The sequence below is a fragment of the Elephas maximus genome, chromosome 10, assembly GCF_024166365.1.
Source record: "Elephas maximus indicus isolate mEleMax1 chromosome 10, mEleMax1 primary haplotype, whole genome shotgun sequence".
Taxonomy (NCBI): Eukaryota; Metazoa; Chordata; class Mammalia; order Proboscidea; family Elephantidae; genus Elephas; species Elephas maximus.
Window position 1 is genome coordinate 87747305 of NC_064828.1, and position 20900 is coordinate 87768204.

General features: G+C 39.8%; 1 protein-coding gene across 7 annotated transcripts in view; it reads right to left on the minus strand.

Annotated features, from left to right (window-relative positions):
• Positions 1–20900, minus strand: part of LOC126084020 (acylphosphatase-1) — a 45558-nt gene that overhangs the window by 10422 nt on the left and 14236 nt on the right. For 2 of the 7 annotated variants that reach the window (XM_049898162.1, XM_049898166.1), the window contains 6 exons: positions 13446–16769; positions 9537–9635; positions 8734–8819; positions 7922–8026; positions 6739–6811; positions 2083–2154 (listed from right to left, as the gene is read on the minus strand). In XM_049898162.1, coding sequence (XP_049754119.1) covers positions 2083–2154; positions 6739–6811; positions 7922–8026; positions 8734–8819; positions 9537–9635; positions 13446–16769 — 3759 coding nt within the window. Of the gene's footprint in view, positions 1–2082; positions 2155–6738; positions 6812–7921; positions 8027–8733; positions 8820–9536; positions 9636–13445; positions 16770–17614; positions 17871–18072; positions 18185–19094; positions 19831–20900 lie in introns of those variants that run through there. The other 5 variants (XM_049898167.1, XM_049898168.1, XM_049898165.1 and 2 more) reach the window with 5 other exon arrangements.

Consider the following 20900-nt stretch of genomic DNA (forward strand, 5'->3'; position numbering starts at 1 on the left):
GAGTAAGTGAAGTCTTCTAAACTCAGATGAAAAATGGTAAGTCACAGCCATGTTAATTATTCTAGTGCTTAGCAGTATGCTCAATGTTCAGTTTTAGACTTTGTATTTCAGTTATTAAAGTCAAACTAGTATATATTTACCCTGTTAACTCATTCTAGCAGTACTTTGCAAAATCAGAAATAACAAACTTATGCATAAAGTCAATGTTCTGCATCCTACTTTGGTGAGTATTGTCTGGGGTCTTAAAAGCTTGCGAACAGCCATCCAAGATGTAATTATGGGTCTCTTCCCATCCGGAGTGAAGGAGAGTGAAGGAGACCAAAGACTCAAGGGAACAAAGGACTAATGGATCACACGAACCACAGCCTACATGACCCCAAGACCAGAAGAACTAGATGGTGCCTGGCTACCACTACCAACTGCTTTGACTGGGATCCCAACAGAGATTCTGGACAGAGCAGGAGAAAATTGTAGAACAAAAAAATCAAACTCACAAAAAAGACCAGCCTTGCTGGTTTGACAGAGACTGAAGGAACCTCCAAGACTGTGGCCCTTGGAGACACCCTTCTGATCTAGAAATGAAGCCGTTTCTGGAGACCACCTCCTCACCAAGCAGTAGACAAGCACATAAGATAAACAACACCTGAGAGGACCGAATTTCTTAGCACAATCAATTACAAGATGAAAAGGCAGGAAGGGGTAGATAATCAGGGTGAAAGAAATTGGGGAACCCAGGGCAGAAAGGGGGAGAGTGCTGTCACATTGTGGGGAATGAAAACAAGGTCATGGAACACTTTATGTACAAACTATCAAATGGGAAACTAATTTTCTCTGTAAACTTTCATCTAAAGCACAATTAAAAAAAAAAAAGAAACAGAAGACTTAAATCTTACATTCAAGTATGTGAACAATGCAACGTTCCTGTAGATGTTTAATAAATGTGGTTTTAATAACAGAGGTGAATTATGTGGATTACTGGGGAACTATAATGGGTTTACTACATAATCCTATGACTCAAGAAGGCTTCTCCATTGCTCTTGAAGGGTTTCTCAGTCTCGGAAGAGAATTAGTCATTACTATTCCCAAGTGGTCCAGGGCCTGTGGCAAGTAAGTTTTTCTAACACTGTTTTTGCTGTGGAAACCCTGGTGATGCAGTGGTTAAGCGCTACAGCTGCTAACCAAAGGGTTGGCAGTTCAAATCCGCCAGGCGCTCCTTGGAAACTCTATGGGGCAGTTCTACTCTGTCCTATAGGGTCACTATGAGTCAGGATCGACTCGACAGCACTGGGTTTGGTTTTTTTTTTTTTTTTTTTGCTGTATCTTTCCCAACTCTCAGGCCTCCACTTTATAAGGAAAAGTCAAAATAATATTGCCACTCTAGTCCATGAAGTATCTCCTAGGTCCTTACCTGACTCTTTAACATTAGGGTTTCTCCTTACTTGATCACAAGAGCAAAGATTTTCCTGATATTTTACCACTTAGGGAACATATTGCCTCATTAGAAAAATGGGTAACAAATATTAAAAAACACATGTTGATTTTGGAATGATACATAAAGATTAGTGATATCGGTTGCCCCTGGGGAGGGAAACTGGGTGAGATGGGAGACAGAGGTAGAAAGGAGACTTCATCATATTCTCTTTTGTACCTTTCAGACTTTGATCTCTTTGATTATGCTATCTATTGAAAAACAAATTAAATTTTAAAATAATATATTAGGCCTTCTGACCTGCTGGTGATCTCTGCCTGGTGAACTGTAAAGAAAGCAGATCAAGATCACTACTCTGAGATGGGCAATCTTGGTACTGGATATCATAATAAAGTAGCCCAACCCTTAGCAATATTTGCAACCCAAATATATGGCAAATAAACCTTTGACCATGTAATTAAGGCCCAAATGTTTGAATTAGTAAACTATTACATTCTCTCAGTTACAAGAGAGGCCAAATCAGAGACTTGGGCTTAATTTTTTCAACATACGAAGCATCTTCCTCATAACAGTCACAGTGAGAAAAACTCTTTCAGATATACTGATTCTGCTGGGCAGTCTCCAATCTTTTCTAGGCCCAGACAGATCCTTACCAATAATAAGCTGCTCCAAACGAACACGCTCATGGGCAGCATGCTGATCCACCAATACCAGCAGGTTTCCACCTAGAAGAGTAGCAAGGATTACTGGGTTTCAGTTTCTCAGATCAAGATTAAAATAATGATGGTGCATTGAGTGAGAAAGAGGTTAATTCAAGCTATTTTAACAACATGAGCATAAGAAAAAACAAACATGCTGAATAGGAATAATTTTACCTTTATTTCCTAAAAAATTGAAATTATAGGTAAAACTACAACAAATTTATCTCTGATGAAAACCTCTTAGTTCATCAATGTTTCATCTATAATACAAGGTTAAAGTCCTACATTCCTAATATTTAAGTACTGATTTTGCTTTATTGATTCAAATTGACACAATGAAGAATCATTAAACGACACATTATTATAATCAGCTGAACTTGATTTGAAAGCTACTCTGGGACCCATGAAGAATGTAATTCTATTACACTGTAGACCAGAGGTTGGCAAACTCTTTCCATGAAGGATCAGATAGTAAATACTTTAGCTTTGTGGGCCAAACACTTTCTGTCACAACTACTACTCATTTTGTGCCAAAGCAGCTATAGACCATATGTGAGCAAATAAATGTATCTGTGTTCCAGTAAAACTTTATTATGCACTATAATATGAATTTCGTATTAATTTAATGTGTCAAAATATTATTCTTTTGCTTCTTCCCCCAAGCATTAAAAAATGTAAAAACCATTCTTAGCTCTCTGGCTGCACAAAAACAGATGATGGCTGCATTCGGCCCACGGGGCACGGTTTACCCTCCTTTACTCAGGCGTCTCAAACTTCAACGGCCATACAAATCACCTGGGTGTCTTATTAAAATGCACAGTAATGTTTGATAGGTTAGGAATGGGACACAAGAGTCTACAATTCTAAAAAACTCCCAGGCGATGCCAATGCTTTTGAGTGGCAAAGCTTTAGATTCCCAAGTATAAGAGCGGGGGAAGGACGTCCCGACCCAAAAGCCAAACCTCCTGGGAAGTCCCTTTCTCGCTGACAGCAGGACTGATCCTCAATGACATTAGTATACTTGCAACCTTGTTTGTTTTCCATGCTGCCTTTCTTAGGAACATGTTGAAAGAAGGGACTACTTGTAGAGATTTTTTTTTTTAGCGTGTAATTCTATTACTTTTGGCCAAAGGACTGAGGTTTATTACTATTGATTATATTGAAATAAAAATTCTCCTCTTGAATTTGATCAAAATAGATACTTGTTTTTCCTATTCCTACTAAAAGATTTTTAAAAAATGTTTCTATGACGCCATCAAAATAATGGCACGAGAGCTTAAGACTTAAGGAAATCATTTTTTCTGATACCATGTTCAAACACAGGCACAGCCTCCCAAATGCTGAATTTTAAACTCTTTTGGGGACAGGAGGAATTGCAACTGGTTGTGATAAATACTGAACATCTTGTATTGGACAAAACGGTGGCATAAACTCTGAGAGAATAACCTCAGACTTGAAACTAGAGCCAATGTGAACTGCCAGAGTTAGGGTCCCTATGCAATCAAACCTGCACCTGACTCAGGAGAAATGGTTTATCTTTTTTGTCTATACAGTGTTCATGACATATTCTATTCCTCAAATGCCGCAGAATATATGAAGGTAAAGTTACTCATGTCAGAGCTGCACTTTTTTATATTCCAACACACTAGAATGGAGGCTTCATGGGGGCAGGGGTTTGTGTCTGTTATATCCCCACCATGTGTAACAGCACCAGAACATAACAGGCCACTTAATAATATTTATAGAATGAATGAATCCTTACCACTTAGGGTGTCATAACTAAACAATTGTGCCTTCTTGTAGGCAGAAACATGAAACACAAAATGCCAGTCCATAATGGCATTAATTTCACTATAACTTAAAACTGTATTTGTGCATTTAAAAACTATATATGCAAATATATAAATAAAAGCAAGTCAGTTATAGGGATAGGGTGCAGTATTCATGAGCTATAGTAAAAATACTTGCATTTTGATTTTGAAAAATGTATTTTTTATCTAAGGGTATCGTTTAGTGGCATCTAATTAATCCAATGATAATATAAAATCTCAAGATAAACTTAAATAGGTCCCTTTGTCTTCTTTGAACATCTGCAGGTTTTGTGGCTACAACCATCTCAGGTACCATTAGTAAAGATTTTGGTATTTAACAACCAAGAATTCCAAGTAATATAACTTACAAAAAATCTATTCATTTTTAGAAACAGTAAAACTACAGGAATTTGACCTTCAGAAATTCCGTATTTATAATATGGAATAATAATTTTGACAACTTTAAAAGTTAATTTGCCTTTGATCTATTATGTGATTTACTAAATAAATATACATTGTAAATAAGATAAAAGGGAACATTTTGTTATACAAAGAGTACTAACTATTTTCAAACTGTAAAAGCGCTAGCCTGCAGGTCTACCTGTCTGCAGCAGTCCCTCCACTGGTGCTCTGGGCTCTTGGCCTCTCAGGCCTTTTCAGGAACCTTACACTATGTATCATCCCTTGTACATGTGCTCAAGATATTCCCATTAAGAATAAAAACAAAAACCATCCTTCGGTCCCTCTCTTCCATGTTACAGACAGATTTTTGAGTCTCTCCTTGGGGTCTCCATTACCATCCTTCTCTGAAACAGCTCTCATTTGCTCAAGTTCATAACCTTCACTGTCACTAAATCCAGCAGATATTTTTGGTCCTCATCTTACTGGACCTTTCAGCAGCACTTGGCATGAAGTATTGGCCTTGCAAAACAACATTGCTCGTTTTCTTCCTGCTCTTCTAGTTGTTCTTTCTCAATCTCTTGCTGGTTGATCCTTTTCTACCCAGTCGTTAAAATGGGAGACTTATTCTAAATTCAGAACCCTCTCCTCTGTTCACTCTTCATTTTTTTGCTAGGTGACAAATTCACACCCATGTCTTTGATGACTAACATTATGCTGACAACTCAAATTATCTCCATGTCAGGCAGCCCCTCTAGTCCCAGACTAGATTATCTAAACAGACAATCTATGTGATAATCTAAATAGATAATCTATGTGATTATCTGTTTCTCCTGCTTGTTTATCTTTGCTCACCATGCTTCGGTAGGGCCTAGCACAGGCCCTTGCACACAGTTGGCACTCAGTATTTGTTGACTGAGTTGTTACTGTTTACGAACTATTATTATTTCATTAAAGCAAGTCACAAAGAGAGTCTATGTAACTCTTGATAAACCTAGCAGAGTTCAATATATAAAAGGAGCCCTGGCAGTGCAGTGGTTAAGCGCCCCATTGCTTACTGAAAGGTTGGCAGTTCAAACTCACCAGCCACTCTGTAGAAGAAAGATGTGGCAGCCTGCTTCCATAAAGATTACGGCCTTAGAAACCCTTTGGGGGCAGTTCTACTCCGTCCTACATAGTCCCTGTGAGCTGGAATTGACTCAGTGGCAATGGGTTCAGTGAATTTATTATTATAAAGGGGAAGCCCTGGTGGCACAACGGTTAAGAGCTTGGCTGCTAACCAAAAGGTTGGTGGTTTGAACCCACCCAGCAGCTCTGCAAAAGACCCAGCAATCTGCTCCTGTAAAGATGATAGCTAAGAAAACCCTTGGGGGCAGTTCTACTCTGTCACATGGGGTTGCTCTGAATCTAAACCAACTCAGTGGCACCTAACAACAACAATAACATTATTACAAAGGGAATACATAAAAATATGCTCATTATTAAAAAGTCAAACAATATAAAATAGAAAGAGTAAAAAGTGAAATTCCCCATTCACTCATCTCCTTTTTTACTCCCAAACTATTCTTAATAGTTCAGTGTGTGTCTTTTCAGACCTTTTTCAATGTATTTGTGTGTGTGTATGTGTATAAAACTAAATGTATTTTAAAACTGTTGTTTCATAATATTCTTAATTTAGATTGGTTTTCCCTAATCTGTCCAGATCATTGAAGCTGTATTAAACATCAAAAATAACCTTAAGAGAATGAAGAACACTAAAGACATATGGTAAAGATGAGCCCAAGAAACAGAAAGGGCCACATGAACCAGAGACTACATCAGCCTGAGACCAGAAGAACTAGATGGTGCCTGGCAGGGAACACAACAGAGAACCCCTGATGGAGCCGGAGAACAGTGGGATGCAGCTCTCAAATTCTCATAAAAAGACCAGGCTTAATGGTCTGACTGAGACTAGAGGGACCCTGGAGGTCACGGTCCCTGGACCTTTGTTAGCTCAAGACTGGAAACATTCCTGAAGCTAACTCATCAGACAGGGATCGGACTGGACTATAAGATAGAAAATGATACTGGTGAGGAGTGAGCTTCTTGGCTCAAGCAGACGCGTAAGACTACGTGGGCAACTCCTGTCTGGAGGTGAGAAGAGAAGGCAGAGGGGGACAGGAGCTGGTTGAATAGACATGGGGAATACAGGGTGGAGTGGAGGAGTATGCTGTCTCATTAGGGGGAAAGCAGCTAGGAGTACATAGTAAGGTGTATATAACTTTTTGTATGAGAGACTGAATTGATTTGTAAACTTTCACTTAAAGCACAATAAAATAAATAAATAAATAAAATTACCTTATAAAGAAGCTATTAGCAGGCCGGCTGATTATTAAGCAACCCTAAACTCCATTCTTACCTGCCTCACCATTCTCTTCAGTCTTGGTGCTCATTAAACAGACAATAAACTTGTTATCCACTTGCTGGAGAACCTGCCATACATTCAAAGAAGTGGTAGAACACTAAATTAAAATCAATAAGGCTTATCTGCATAGAAGGAGAGAAAACTGTACATTATACTTAATCAATTATTTAGAGTCTTTTACATCATAACACTCCTATCTAAGCTTGAGATGAAGTGCTAGTAAGCCTGAGGCGGTCATTAGGAAAGACAAAAGAATGGCAAATTAAGTGATTAGAAGACATAAAAGAGGGAGACTACATAGGAACACAGATTAAGAGAGGAAGGTATCAAAAGACATTGGAATAGATCTGAAAAATTCCCAGCACAATGATCTTATTAACAGGTAATATGACCAGAAATTGCTAACAAAAAGCACCTAAGCCAACTTTTAAAATTTATGCAAAAGTAAGGAAACCATTTTGGGAAAGCTAGTCCATACAAACGCTAACTGCCACTGGTGGCTTTAGACCTTGGCAACTCCTGTCTGCCCAGGTATATGAGGTCCTCCCAGTCCACATCACTGCCCCAGGGCCTATTTCTGGATAAGTGCTTGCCTGCTCTATACCAGGTCAATGCCAGGTCAGAGGTTTACATCTGTCTAACCTCCTAATTTGTTTCCATACTGAAAACAAGGAGACTGAGACAGGCAGAGTGGTGTATAGAGCACCAAGTAAAAAAGCAGATGTGACAAAGGGTCCTTTTTGTCAACAGAACTTCAAAATCTGGAGTCTCTTGAGCCATGCCATCGGTGACTTCACACAATAGAGGGTCGTTTTAAAAAGAGCATTATTGCATATTTAAGGACAATATCTCTAAAACACATCATTGAATTATAAATTATTGTCAAATATAAAGTCAGTATATAATCTTCTGCAGAAATATCTTAACAATCCTTGAAATTGTGAGCCTAAACCCATCGCTCAACCCTCCAAACTCGCTGACACTACTAAGGACATTTCCTTCTTTGTAACTGAGTCCCTTGCTTTTTCTTTTGATGATTACAGCTTCACTAAGATTACAAAAACACATGTGCCTTGACCAGGGTGGTCTATATCGCTGAATAAATCCAATTTCACAAGAGTTAGTCTAGCTTAGGCCTTATATATATTTTTCTGAAATTTAAAAGTCAAACTTTTACCTGCATCGAATGAATCATTTCTTTGGTGAAACGATAAGGATACAAGATGTTGTGAATTTTCACTGCTAAGCTCTCAGCCTGGGCACTGCTTACATCAACAGCAACCTAGAAAGACCCAGCACAAAGATCATTTAAATTTAAATTTGTTCTATCTGCAGAGCTGTCTTACCAAAGATTTCAAAGTGCTTTAAAAACATTCATCTTCATAGAACCTACTAAAGGTGGGCTGAATTCTGGGAACTTATAGAGATTCAGAAGGCTCCATGAATTATTACTCTTAAGTAACAATTTCTCTTTCTAAACGAAATTACTGGCAAAGACCAATATTAGTTCAGAACAACAATTTGTCTGTGCTCCATGTTCAAGTCCTGAGAGCCATTTTAACTGAAGAATCAGTAATTAAATGCTCATTTATTATACACCCTCATTACGACACAGCCAGTACATTCTGTGATCACACACACCCAGCCCAGTGAGCAGCTGTTGCCACAGCAGAAGAGTCGCTACTTTGCCTAATGCTAACAGTTTTTATTATTACCGCCCTGAATACTTTGCCACAGTTGGAAGTCAGGGCTCCTAAGAGTGGTTCACAAACTGATTATACACATTTAGTCCAAAATGCTGAATTCCCAAAATGCTGTGAATTTTGATGATTCCTCTCCACATTAAATATTTAATTTCCAAATAAAGTATTTGGAAACATGCCCAGCTTCCATCATAATTACAAATTAGTACAGTCATCCATGCCCATATTCAGCTTAAATGGAGTTCAAGTTTAAACGGCAGGCAAAGAAAAAGTGCTGCAGACCCACCTCTGGATAACGGGCAAATACTGGATTGTCCCATCCGGAGAACAAGGACTGAAGTGATCTGCTCCCCACAGCATCACCCACGGTATCTAGGGCAAAAGGGACAGGTAAAGTTGGCAGCAAGAGCCTCAGAGAAAAGGGCAAGTGGCGTCTCCTATTTGGTGTGGTGCAGCCTCAAAACCAAAGATCAGACAGACACATTGTCCCTATATTCCATAAATATTCAAGTGTTTGTTGTGTCTCTAATTCATCTTGATCTGTTGCTATTTAAAACTAGGGTTGATGACTGTATAATCTTCTGGCATTATAGCTCTTTCTCCAAACAGTTAATAAGAGATATTTTAGAATACAAGCCCAGAAGAGAATATGGCTCAAATTAGTAGTCTTGCTTCCTTTAGGTAAAAATATTCCTTATCTACTTTTGGAAATAAAGAAAATTAAAAATGGTAGATGTCTGTAGCCTTTTTGAAAGACAAGAGTTTTGTTTAGATGAAACTACTGCAATATGGGGTGCAACTTAATCTGCTTAAAAAAAAAGAGAGAGAGACATTTTCCCAATCACAAACCACCGCAGACTATGCATAATCACCCAGTATTGACCTCAAGTCTGGAAAAGTAATTTCTGACCTAAATGCATGCACTGAATTACTTAGTTCTGCTGTTACACAGGACCATGGGGAATTCCTGGTTCCAGTAAGGCACGGCTGGCACTGATAACGCTTATGAACACATGCCTGCTTTGCTTTCTGAGTGAGGTGGTACAGTGTGTACCGGGTGGTTTCAGCCAGGTCTGTTATTGCCCCTACCTCTGTTATTTGGTCTCATCACAGCCCTCTCTTTCCGAGCTCTAGGAAGGAAAGGAAGAACAAGGTCGCTTCGAAAAGGATGACACCTGTACTGAGACCCTAAATATAAAAAAGAAAAACCTGGAAATTTGAACTCCAAACACAAATTAACCATTAAAATATTAAATTATATAAAATCTATCTCTGCACAAATTGAATTAAGACAAACTATGAAACACTAGATGGAGAGTCACAAGTTCTTTAATGAAATTTTTCTGCTAACTTAGGAGTCTACATAGGTGCTCAGTCCCATCACCCATCTCTACAAGACAAAATGAGGATGTAGAGTAGGTCACAGTGGTCTCCATAGGGGGCAATTTTGGAGTTGCTGGAGGAGGACATTTGGCAATGTCTTGAGATATTTTTGGTATCACAACTTGGGGTAAGGGTGCTACCAGCATCTAGCATACAAAGGCAAGCGATGCTGTTAAACACCCTATACTGCACAGAACAGCCCCCACAACCAAGAATTATTCAGCCCAAAATGTCACTAGGGTTGTGGTTGAGCAATCTTGTGCTAGACAGATAAACCCACTGCCGTCGAGGGTAGAACTGCCCCATAGGGCTTCCATGGCTGGTGGGTTTGAACCGCTGGCCTGTTTCGTTAGCACCCAAATGCTTAAACATTGCACCACCAGGACTCCTTCAGCTAGACAGATGAACCAAAAAAATCCACTGCCATCGAGTCAATTCTGACTCACAGCGACCCTAGAGGAAAGGGTAGAACTGCCCCATAGGGTTTCTAAGACTGCAAATCTTTACAGAAGCAGACTGCCACATCTTTCTCTCTTGGAGTGGCTTGTGGATTTGAACCGCCAACCTTTCAGTTAGCACCCCAGCACTTTAATTAACCACTGTACCACCAGGGCTCCTATGCTAGATAGATACCAAAACCAAACCCACTGCTGTCGTGTCAATTCCAACTCATAGCAACCCTATAGGACAGAGTAGAACTGCCCCAGAGCGTTTCCAAAGAGCACCTGGTGGATTTGAATTGCCAACATTTTGGTTAGCAGCTGTAGCTCTTAACCACTATGCCACCACAGTTTCCAGACAGCGGTACTTAAATGTCATCCTTCACAATTTGGCCAAGTCTTCCCAAACCCCCAAGTTATACTATCTATCCAGTAATATGTCTCTGTTGTAACATGTCTCATTATGTTACATTTATGTTCAGAAAGTTGTATTCGCAGCAGACTGTCAACTCCTGGAAGCAAAGTCAGTCAATAACAATGTGGCAGCACCTTGCATGGCATGAACCCTTAGCAAGTGTTGAATGAAGAGATGAACTGATGAATGAATGAAAGATTCTAAGTTCAAATTTCAAAGTCTGGTAAAATCTGGCCCCAATCTATCCATCTCTCTGAAGGATGATCAGACTTGAGTTTTAGAAACAATGCTCAATTTGACAGTTTTTGAACAAGAGTAAAACAAGATTTTGTCCAAATCCTGGAGAGACACTAGTTCGGAATGATAAAATTAAGGTGAGAAGTAAAATAAGGTGTATCAATGATAATAGATAGGGTTGAGCTAAAGTTGTTTTGAGAAAACATTGCCAGGGCTTGGGGACCTGGCATTACTTCTTCAAATTACCTTTATAGATTCTCTTTTCTGTACAATAAAATTTACCTCTTAACAATTATTTTATGTAATGTTTTTATATATGGACGGTTCAACAATGTCCTAATGTCCTGCCTGACATCGGTCTTTTCCTGAAAAGTAATATCCCATGTGAATGGAGGGTGCTTAGGAGCCATCTCTTTAAGGAATTTGTTTCTGTACCAAAAATACTTTATTTTGCATTATGAAACAATGAGTTAACGTGATCTTCAAAAGTTCACTACAAGACTTGCTAATCCACAAAGTAGGCTGAAGTATTTTAAACATCTAGATTCACTTAACAGTAGCAGATGTTTATGTTGAGTGTGGCAGCCAAGATTTCCTCCTTTGTTTTAGCAACAACCATCACGCAGTTTAATGTAATGCAGTTATTTTTTTCGGGGGGCACCATACCAGAAGGAGTTGCGTTTCAGAAGGACGAGGTGCCCGCATCTTAGATTTACCTCTGAAAAGCATTTAGTACACAGCAGGACATAAAACTATTAAAAAGCACATGTGTCTTTAAAAAGCGACCTGAGAGTCTCAGGGGCAGTATTAAAAGAAAGGATTTTCTCCTATTTAATACTTTTTTTTTTTTTTTTTAATACTTTGGCAAATCTGCTGCAAAAGACCTCTTTAAAGTGTTAAAAAGCAAAGATGTCACCTTGAAGACTAAGGTGTGCCTGACCCAACCCATGGTATTTTCAATCACATCATATGCATGCCAAAGCTGGACAAGAAGGAAGACATAAGTATAACCGATGCCTCTGAATTGTGGTGTTGACGAAGAATACTGAATATGCCATGGACTGCCAAAAGAACAAACAAGTCTGTCTTGGAAGAGGTAAAACCAGGATGCTCCTCAGAAGCAAGGATGGTAAGACTACGTCTCACATTCTTTGGACGTGTTGTCAGGAGAGATTAGTCCCTGGAGAAAGACATCATGCTTGGTAAAGTACAGGGTCAGTGAAAGGAGAGGAAGACCCTCAACGAGATGGACGGACACTGTGGCTTCAACAATGGGATCAAGTGTAACAACGATTGGGGGCATGGCGCAAGACAGGGCAGTGTTTCGTTCTGTTTTACGTGGGGTTGCTGTGAGTCAGAGCCGACTCGACGGCACCTAACAGCAACAGTTAATACTTTGAAAATTACTAGAGTCATTATTTTTTTCACAACGAAAAAATTGAAAAACATATTGAAAAGTAAAGGTCTTGTTTACCCTTAAATAACTCAGAGCCCCCTGCTAGAGACAGTAATCCTAAGGAGAAATTATAAATTGATTTGCAATTGTTGTTGTTAGGTGCCCTCAAGTCTGTTTTGACTCACAGTGACCCTATGCATAACAGATTCACACAATTTATGTTCTTTTGCAGCTTACAAATCTTTTCATACGGATGCACATTTAATGTTTAAGCTCCTGGTACAAAACCAAGATTACAGCCAGATGGAATTCAGCTTTACCATCTCCCAACATCTGGCTCTCAACACACTGCCAAAACAATGTCACTTTTAATATTGACTGAGACCTGAGAACAGAGTCCTAGTTCAGGCTCTAATGCAGCCTTGTGGTGTGATCTAAAATCCACCTTATCAGCTTCCTGAATAACAGCTACGCAGAAGCAGATCAAATGGATTAGCGTATGTGCGTAAACTACATTTGAAAAGTATAATTATGAAAGTACATATTTAACCTATATTCCAAACAAATTTATGACCAAGTCCTACTTTCTGGGGGAAAAAAAAAGTTCACAACTATAGTCCTGTATTCAGCCATAGATTCTACTAGGAAAACCTAGGATGACTGCAGGGCCATTCTGTGCCTACCTGGGACCCGCAAACAAAAACAACTTCCAGAAAAACACCACACTGCTACTGCAGGTGCCTTTAAAGGCAAATTCCTAGAAGAGTATATTTATGTGTTTGGGAGGGAGGCGGAAGAGGGCCAGGGAGGAACTGTGGCTCTTCCCAGCTATTAATAGTACCATTCATTAGAATTTGACTTCTCACCCTCTCTTACACATACAACACCCCCACACACATACACACATATACATACATTTACACCCTATATCAGTCTTTCACTGTCTTTCTAGATTTAAATAGTTTTAGACCTAGAGAGCCTTTATATGCCAGAAAATAGTGTTTTATAATTAACCTTCAAAATGTTCTATCTGCTGAGATCATCTCTTTGAACAATGATTATTTTACTTTTTGACCATTATTCCCATCCTCAAAAGCATTTCATGCCAGTGAACACTACATACTTACCATTCTCAAGAACGACATTCACAGCCACGGTTGTCAGATCTTTCGTACAAGCGGCCCGAGTGTCCTCAGCAGGAGCAATGAATGTGCTAAGTCCAGTTATTTTGTTGATATAAACCATTCTTCCCAGGGCGACATCGAAATGCTGCTGCCAATCCACAGGACATGTGTTTGAGTCTTCATTTTCAGAACAAGCTCTTGCGTTAGATTCCTCACTCTGAAAACCAGTTTCATTTTGGTCGGCCGTGGAATCGGCTACGTGGGTCACCAACACTCCACTGGGAGAGTCAGTATTTCCTACCTGCGGTTCTGAAGGTATAGGATCACCTGAATCTTTACTGATAATTTGAGAATTATTAGAGGGCAATACCAAAGGAGTTTCCGGTATCACACAGTTCCCTGTTGTATTGTTGTCAGGTGTTTCTCTATCTTTATTGACGGAATTATCCTGTGCAACAGAGTCTGACATTGGGATGATGCTACTTTCTGGATTTTTTTGCTCATTTCTGAATAATTTGCAAGAATCTAGGGTTAATCTGTCTTTCCTGCTGGAATCTGATTGTGGAAGTTCGTTAAAATGACTCATAATCTCCATTGTTTGAGGCTCTCTTTCGGAACCCTTCATTCTGGACAATTTAGAGGCTAGTGACTTCTCAACATTCAAGGACTTTCTGTCAAGGTGAAATAACTCCTTTATAGGGCTTTCTCTCAAACAAGGTGTCTCTTGTTCCAAACAGCTTTCTTCCTTGGAGAATGGAAACTTCTCTGAGTAAAGGATGTGACTTACTGGTTCACAACTACCATTTGAATCATTATGTTTCAAAGAGATTTTACAAATATCAGAGTTATCTAAGTGGTTTTTGTCTTCCAATGGAATGTCAGATTCAGGTTGAGGACTGAAATCAGTAGCGATTTCAAAATTATTATTTTCCTCCACTTCTGTATTCAGAGGATTTTTAACTTTCCCATATTGCCTCTTAAACTTCTCTAAGGATCCTAGCTGTGAATTCAAGCTTAGCTTCTTTTGGGCTACGGGTTGGGAGGAACCAATCAATTTATCTGTTTTCTTACTACCATTTAAAACATCTTTATACCAAGGAAAAGAAGAGGATGTATCAGGTAATAAGCAACTTGTACGTGATTTTGTACTATGTTCCTGAAAAACAGCAAGATTTTTGTAAGTTCCTACAGGTTTGTTCTCTAGTTTATAACTTATATTTGTTCTACAAAATACTTTGTTCGGCAGTTGAGCAGCTTCTTTACTTAAAGTGCTGGTTAAATCTTCGATGCCTGGAGTCTCAACTGAATGGCCTGTTCTATTTCCAAATGTTTCTCTGGGACTCACAGGACCAGGTCGAACACAATTTTTAAATGAATGTTCTGTTCCAGTTGATTTAGTTTGCTCATTTTGTACCACATGAGTTATAAAGCCAGTGGAACACAATTTAACTTGTCCATAACTAAAAATGTTTTTGCCTCCATAATTACTAGTCTCTTTTTTCCTTTTCTCTTCTTCTCCTCTCTGAGTACCATTTGCTCTCAAAAATATTGTCTCAAAGGGCAAAGGTTGGCATCCCATTTCAGTAGCATCTTTAACTCTCTCTGGTTGACTCTGAATTATATTATTTTTCAGGATGTTGGCAGCCATGCCATTAACAGTGGTACTTACTTTCTGTATTTCTAGATCTTCCTCACTATCCTCAAAGTGATGTGGTGCCTGAAAAGGGCTTGCAAACAACTCCGAACTGGTTCCACATGGGTCTTCTGGAGAGTTAAGTTTCGAGCAAGTTTTTTTTTGTTTCTCATTTTCTTCTGATTCTAATGCTTCAACTGTCTCCTGTTCTAAGAGCTCTGACTCTGAGCAAGAGTTCTCTCTCTTTTGTAAAGATGACTCCATAATTTTACTATTGGCTGAGCCACCTGGTTTACAGCTGGGCAAAAACGAATCATTTGTCTTTTTTCTGATCACTTCTGAACCCCTAGAATTCTGTGTGTCTATGTCTTCCACAGTAGCTTTTCTCTTCACAGCTTTTGATTGCAAATTAAACATTTCATAGGAATCCACAATATTATTACACGCTTCCTGGAAACTGACCTGGTCACACTTCTCATCAGAGGACATATGCTTCTGAAGAGCAGTACCAAGTAAACTAAAATCATTATCTTCACTAAATTCCTTAATGTCCTCACCTGATAATTCCACAAATAATTTTTCTTGCTTTAAAAACATTTTTACTCCTTCCTGAATGCAAACCAAGAGAGTATCCCAGTTCTGAAACTCAATCAGAGTTTTTGCTGGCTCCATGCATACATCATACTCAGAGAACTGGCACTGCACGTTCATTATATATATCCCATGGAGTTCTGGGTTAGACCGATGCCGAGGACATGAATTCATTTGCCTACTGGCAGAGCCATTCTTTGGCTTGCATATAATACTTTCTTTCCTTAATAAAAAGTCAATGAGTTTATGCAATTTTGTCCTTAAAACTAGTCTTTTGTTCACAAACAAAAACTGCATATTCTTATTGTAATGTGCTTCAGAGCTGATATATCCACTGAGCTCAAACTCCCTGTACTTAAATTTTATTTCTCTTAACTTTTGGGACCTACCCAGTCCATAAATTTGACAAAATCGGGAACATATGTCTTTGGTTTTAGGGAGCTGAAGAACCATGGAACCAGAAACATCATTTCTCAAGGAGAAAGATATGGAAGGATGCATGAGTGAGAGAGCTTCTATCCTCTGCCTAACCTTCTCAAACTCCAGTCTAGGATCCATGCATTTTCTCCTTACAGGTAACTGGTAAAATAGGTTATATACTGTTACTGTTGTCCCGACACTTGGTCTAGTCAAATCAGCTTCACAAGCTTCCAGGGCTTTCCCACTCTGAAACAGTTTCACAAAAGTTTTCATTGTCCTGTTTTTCTTGGATGAAATTTCCACAGCACTGGCCATGTCAGCTATACTTGCCAAGGCCTCCCCTCGGAAACCATAAAACCTTGGGTTTTCCAAGTCCTGTACAGAGTTGCATTTACTAGTAAAATAACGATTTCCCACCTTGTCTACATCATCACTCCCCATCCCAAATCCATTGTCTATCACTTGAACTTGGAAGGTTTCCATATTCACCCTGACAGCCACACATTTTGCTTCAGCATCAATACTGTTGAGGGTAAGTTCCTCAACACATTGGCCTAAGGAGTTTATGGCCAAACCAGAACGCAATTTGGCTTGTACTTCATCGGATAAGCACTTGATCATGGCAGGTAGAAATATGGTGAGAATGCCAGATGGTGGTTTCCTTTTCTGCTGGAAATAATTACCTATGGGAAAAAAAACACACACAATCAAAGCCTCAGAGTTATACAGCATTGCCCACTTTTCTCCAGCATATAAAGAAATATCCTTTGAGGTACATTAAGTCTCTTTTACTAAAACAAATTGTAGCAAACAAGCAAAAAATTATTTAGTTCTGATCTCTAGGCAGATCACACAGCTCATGCTTGGTGCAAAGGATTCAACCTCCAAAGCAGCACTCATAATTTCTTAATTTTCACTGCTCCTTTCTAAGTCCCACATGCCCTAAAGTGAAGTCATAATCACATTTGAAGTTGATCCATAAAGACAATATTCGAAATTCTAACCACTTCACCAAAAACAGATGCCTAAATTCAGCTAAGAAACATTAGCTTGAAATTATTTATGAAAAAAATTTTCTAAGCTAGTTTCATAACATTTATACAATAACCATGACTTGTGGAAAATGCGTAAAATGGACTGTTAGGCATTGTAAGGAAGGTGGAGCAACAGTACAAAATAAATCAAATTGTTGTATCCAAGAAAGATGGATATTAAGAGATTATTACTATTACTGCTTAAATGTAGTTGCCTCAGGGAAAAGAGCTAGGAATGGAAAGGAATGAGGTAGAAATTTTGTTTCATTATAAGCCTTTCTGAACCATTTGATTTTTAAATCTTGTACCCGTAGTACTTTGGCAAAACGTTTTGAGAAGGTCATTTTAGGTCACATTAATAATAAATACTCTCTTGGTCTTTACAGATACTCCCAGGGCTACAAACTATCGCGGCAATAACAATGATGGAGAGACAGACTAATGCCAGTAAAGGTTCCCTCCCCTCTCCATAGAGAGGGCAGTATGGGCAGTACCTCTCGCAGGTGGGAGGACTGGTTTTTCAAACCCAGGAAAATCAGGGCTGTTAATTCCAGACCTTCTGATGATTTCTACAATAAAGAATATCGCAGCTGGCAACAAACGAGGGGTAGGCCTTTAGTAAGCTCCTGGGACAGGTGGGACGGTTCCCTCTCGGTCCGGGGATAAGAAGGCCCCCGGGAACCGGCGGGGCCTTTGGCCCCAGGGCAGAGGAGCAGCGCGCGCGGCCCCCGCCCCCGGCTCCGGCTCCAGCCGGTGCCAACCCCCCAACCCGCTGCCGGAAACACCGGTCCGCACTAACGTGGTCGCCGGCGCGCAAGGAAGGCTGTAGAGGCCTCCCGAGCCCCAGCTCATCTGGGTCTGTACAGCTGGCCCGCAGCGGTCACCACTGCCCTGTTGGTGTTATAAGGGCTCCCGGAACCACCCTGTCGTCGCGTGCTTTCCCCCCAGTCACCTCGAATCTCGCTTCACCAATCCCCAAAACCAACCGCCTCCGAAACCGGACGCGCGCAAATCGGCTCGCGAGACACGTGCACGCGCGAACCTACGAGCATGCGCTTCTGACGGGACTCGAGGAGAAACCCTTCCGGCGCGACACCCCAGTGCGCATGCGCACCAGGTGTTCCCAGGTTGCGAACTCATCCATCCCATGTCTCTTCACATTCGTGTTCCTCTCCCACTACACCCCGTGCCCCGTTCTTAACCCTTACCCCTTTTGGCATGGTGTGAAAGGCTGTTTGTACTTTCACTTTTATGTTTTTCTTGTGTTTTCCTTTTCCTTACCTTTTTTTCTTCTTTGCGTATTTAACCAAAAACCAGCTGCCATGGAGTAGATTCTGACTCATGGCGACCCCATGTATGTCAGAGTAGAACGGTTCCGTTGAGTTTTCAATGTATCACCAGCCTTTCTTCCCAGTGAACTCGAACCTTCAACCTCATGGTTAGCATCAAGTGTGTACTACCATTTAATCCAATTTATGTTTTACTTTTTTGCTTATTGTTTGTCTTCCCACAAGCTATATGAAGGTAGGGGTTTGTCTGTATGGTTTACTACGGTATCCCATGGCTGGGACCAGGGCCTGACACGTGGTAGGCACTCAATGAGTGGATGAGTGAATCTGGATCCTTCTGTCTTACAGAATTAGACCTAAGAAGCTGTATTGCTCAATTCTCTTCAATTGCCCATGAGGACACCCAGACTCCCTTCATTGACCTTTTTGGTATCTTCCCAATTCTACTGAAGCTTCTTTTCTAACTGAATGAGGGTAGAGCTTCAAGACAATGTGAGATAGGTATTTTTTGAATTGTTAACCAGGCCTCAGTTTTTGCTTTCTGTATCATTTTCATGAAAACTTCATTTTTGTAAAAAAATTGGGATTTATGACAAATTTAGCAAATCAGTAAACATCTGAGATATACTTGTTTAAATGACCAAACAAACCAAATCAGGAGACTTCTAGGCTGATGAGGCAAAATCATGATTATTGCTTTATTTAAATTCCTTACCTGGAGGAAAAGAATGACAGCAGAACCTTCAGAAAGCTAAAAGAAATGAGCCCAAAACATAATTTGAGTAGCTAACAAATTGAACTTGTGGCATCTGTTCTTACTAGAAATGAAATTGCCTGAAGAAAACTACATGGTGATCATTTATGGACATGATTCAGGGTAACTGCTTTCTCTTTCCTTCGGACACTTTCAGTTACCTCCAAATATTCTTCCCATAGATGTTTACTGAATAAACACCTCTTATTTCAAAAGAAAAGAGTTCACTGAAGAAAAATAAAGTGCCCTAAACAGAAGGCTCTAATGTGTTTTTATTGGTTAGAATTATGCATATGGTTGTAATCCATCATACATGTAATATCCAGTAGCATTCAAATATCTGATACTAAAATAACTTACTGACAAATTCTAATATTGAACACAGAATAGTTCTATTAACAATAAAAAACAAAACCACTGAGTTTATCTTGGAGAATTTAAATTAAGGCCATTATTTCACAATTTGGAAGTCTGAGTAATCCAACTTCAAGATGACTTTCTCATTGCTGAAGTTTGCTCTGTCGATGTGCGATTTGGGACTTCCTCTCATCTCAAGCCATTCCTGCATATGACGAACTTTGGAGGTGGGACCTTGCAACTGTCCTTGCACTGTGCCCCGGTCAGTGTTCTGGACCCAGCCTACCAATCCGAGCTTTTTACCCTCAGCCTAAGGGAAAGAAAGAGATCCAGTAAGATTGAAGAAAACAAAATGAGACTACAATCTGTTGCCAGAATCTTGGCCTACCATCAAGCCACTGAAACTAATATGATATTGTCCAGACAGAACAGTCAAAACAGACCAGCAAGGAGGATGTCATTGCTGATTTTAACATGAAGTGTTGGCTACCTGACTCCATTTCCTCCTTCTATCCTATGAGACCCAGGCACTAGAATTTTTCACTATGTAGTCAACTTAGTTAAATACTAAAGACTTAAGTCCAAAACAGATGCTTTCAAAATGATCCCCTAAGGCTGACTGCTGTTGGGATACTGGGCTGTATCTTGCTCACTCGTTTTCTCTTCTCCTAACCAAGAATCTATTGGGTGATTAAACAGAAACAGCATGAAGTTATCTATGATTCTTCTCTTCATCTTTAACCAAGATCACACCTAAACAAATCCAGATGAATAAGTATCCATCATATATTTAAAGATCATTAGAGAGAGCTTCACAATTTCCTGGCAACTCATGCAGTTGTTCTCACAGGAGAGAAACTGTTTAAGCTAATTTTTTATGTTGCATCCAATGCCCACTTTTATGCTCCTAGAGAAGGAAAGCAGCTAGTCATCAGCCTCTGAACCCCAACTTTCATCAGTCCACCTGACTATTAGGTATCTCTCAACTTTCTTCTCTTCCATCTAAATTATCACAGTTCCTTGAAAGTTAAATAAGACTTATGACAGCCATTGTCTTAGTCATCTAGTGCTGCTATCACAGAAATAACACAAGTGGATGGCTTTAACAAACAGAAATGTATTCTCTCACAGTCTAGGAGGCTAGAAGTCTCAATTCAGGGCGCCAGCACCAGGGCAAGGCTTTCTCTTTTTCTAGGGAAGGTCCTTGTCGTCAATCTTCCCCTGGGTCTAGGAGTTTCTCTGCACAGGGAACCCGGGTCCAAAGAACATGCTCCACTCCTGGCTCTTCTTCCTTGGTGGTAATGAGGTCCCTCTCCTCTCTGCTCGCTTCTCTCTTTTATATCTCAAAAGAGATTGACTCAAAATACAACCTGATCCTGT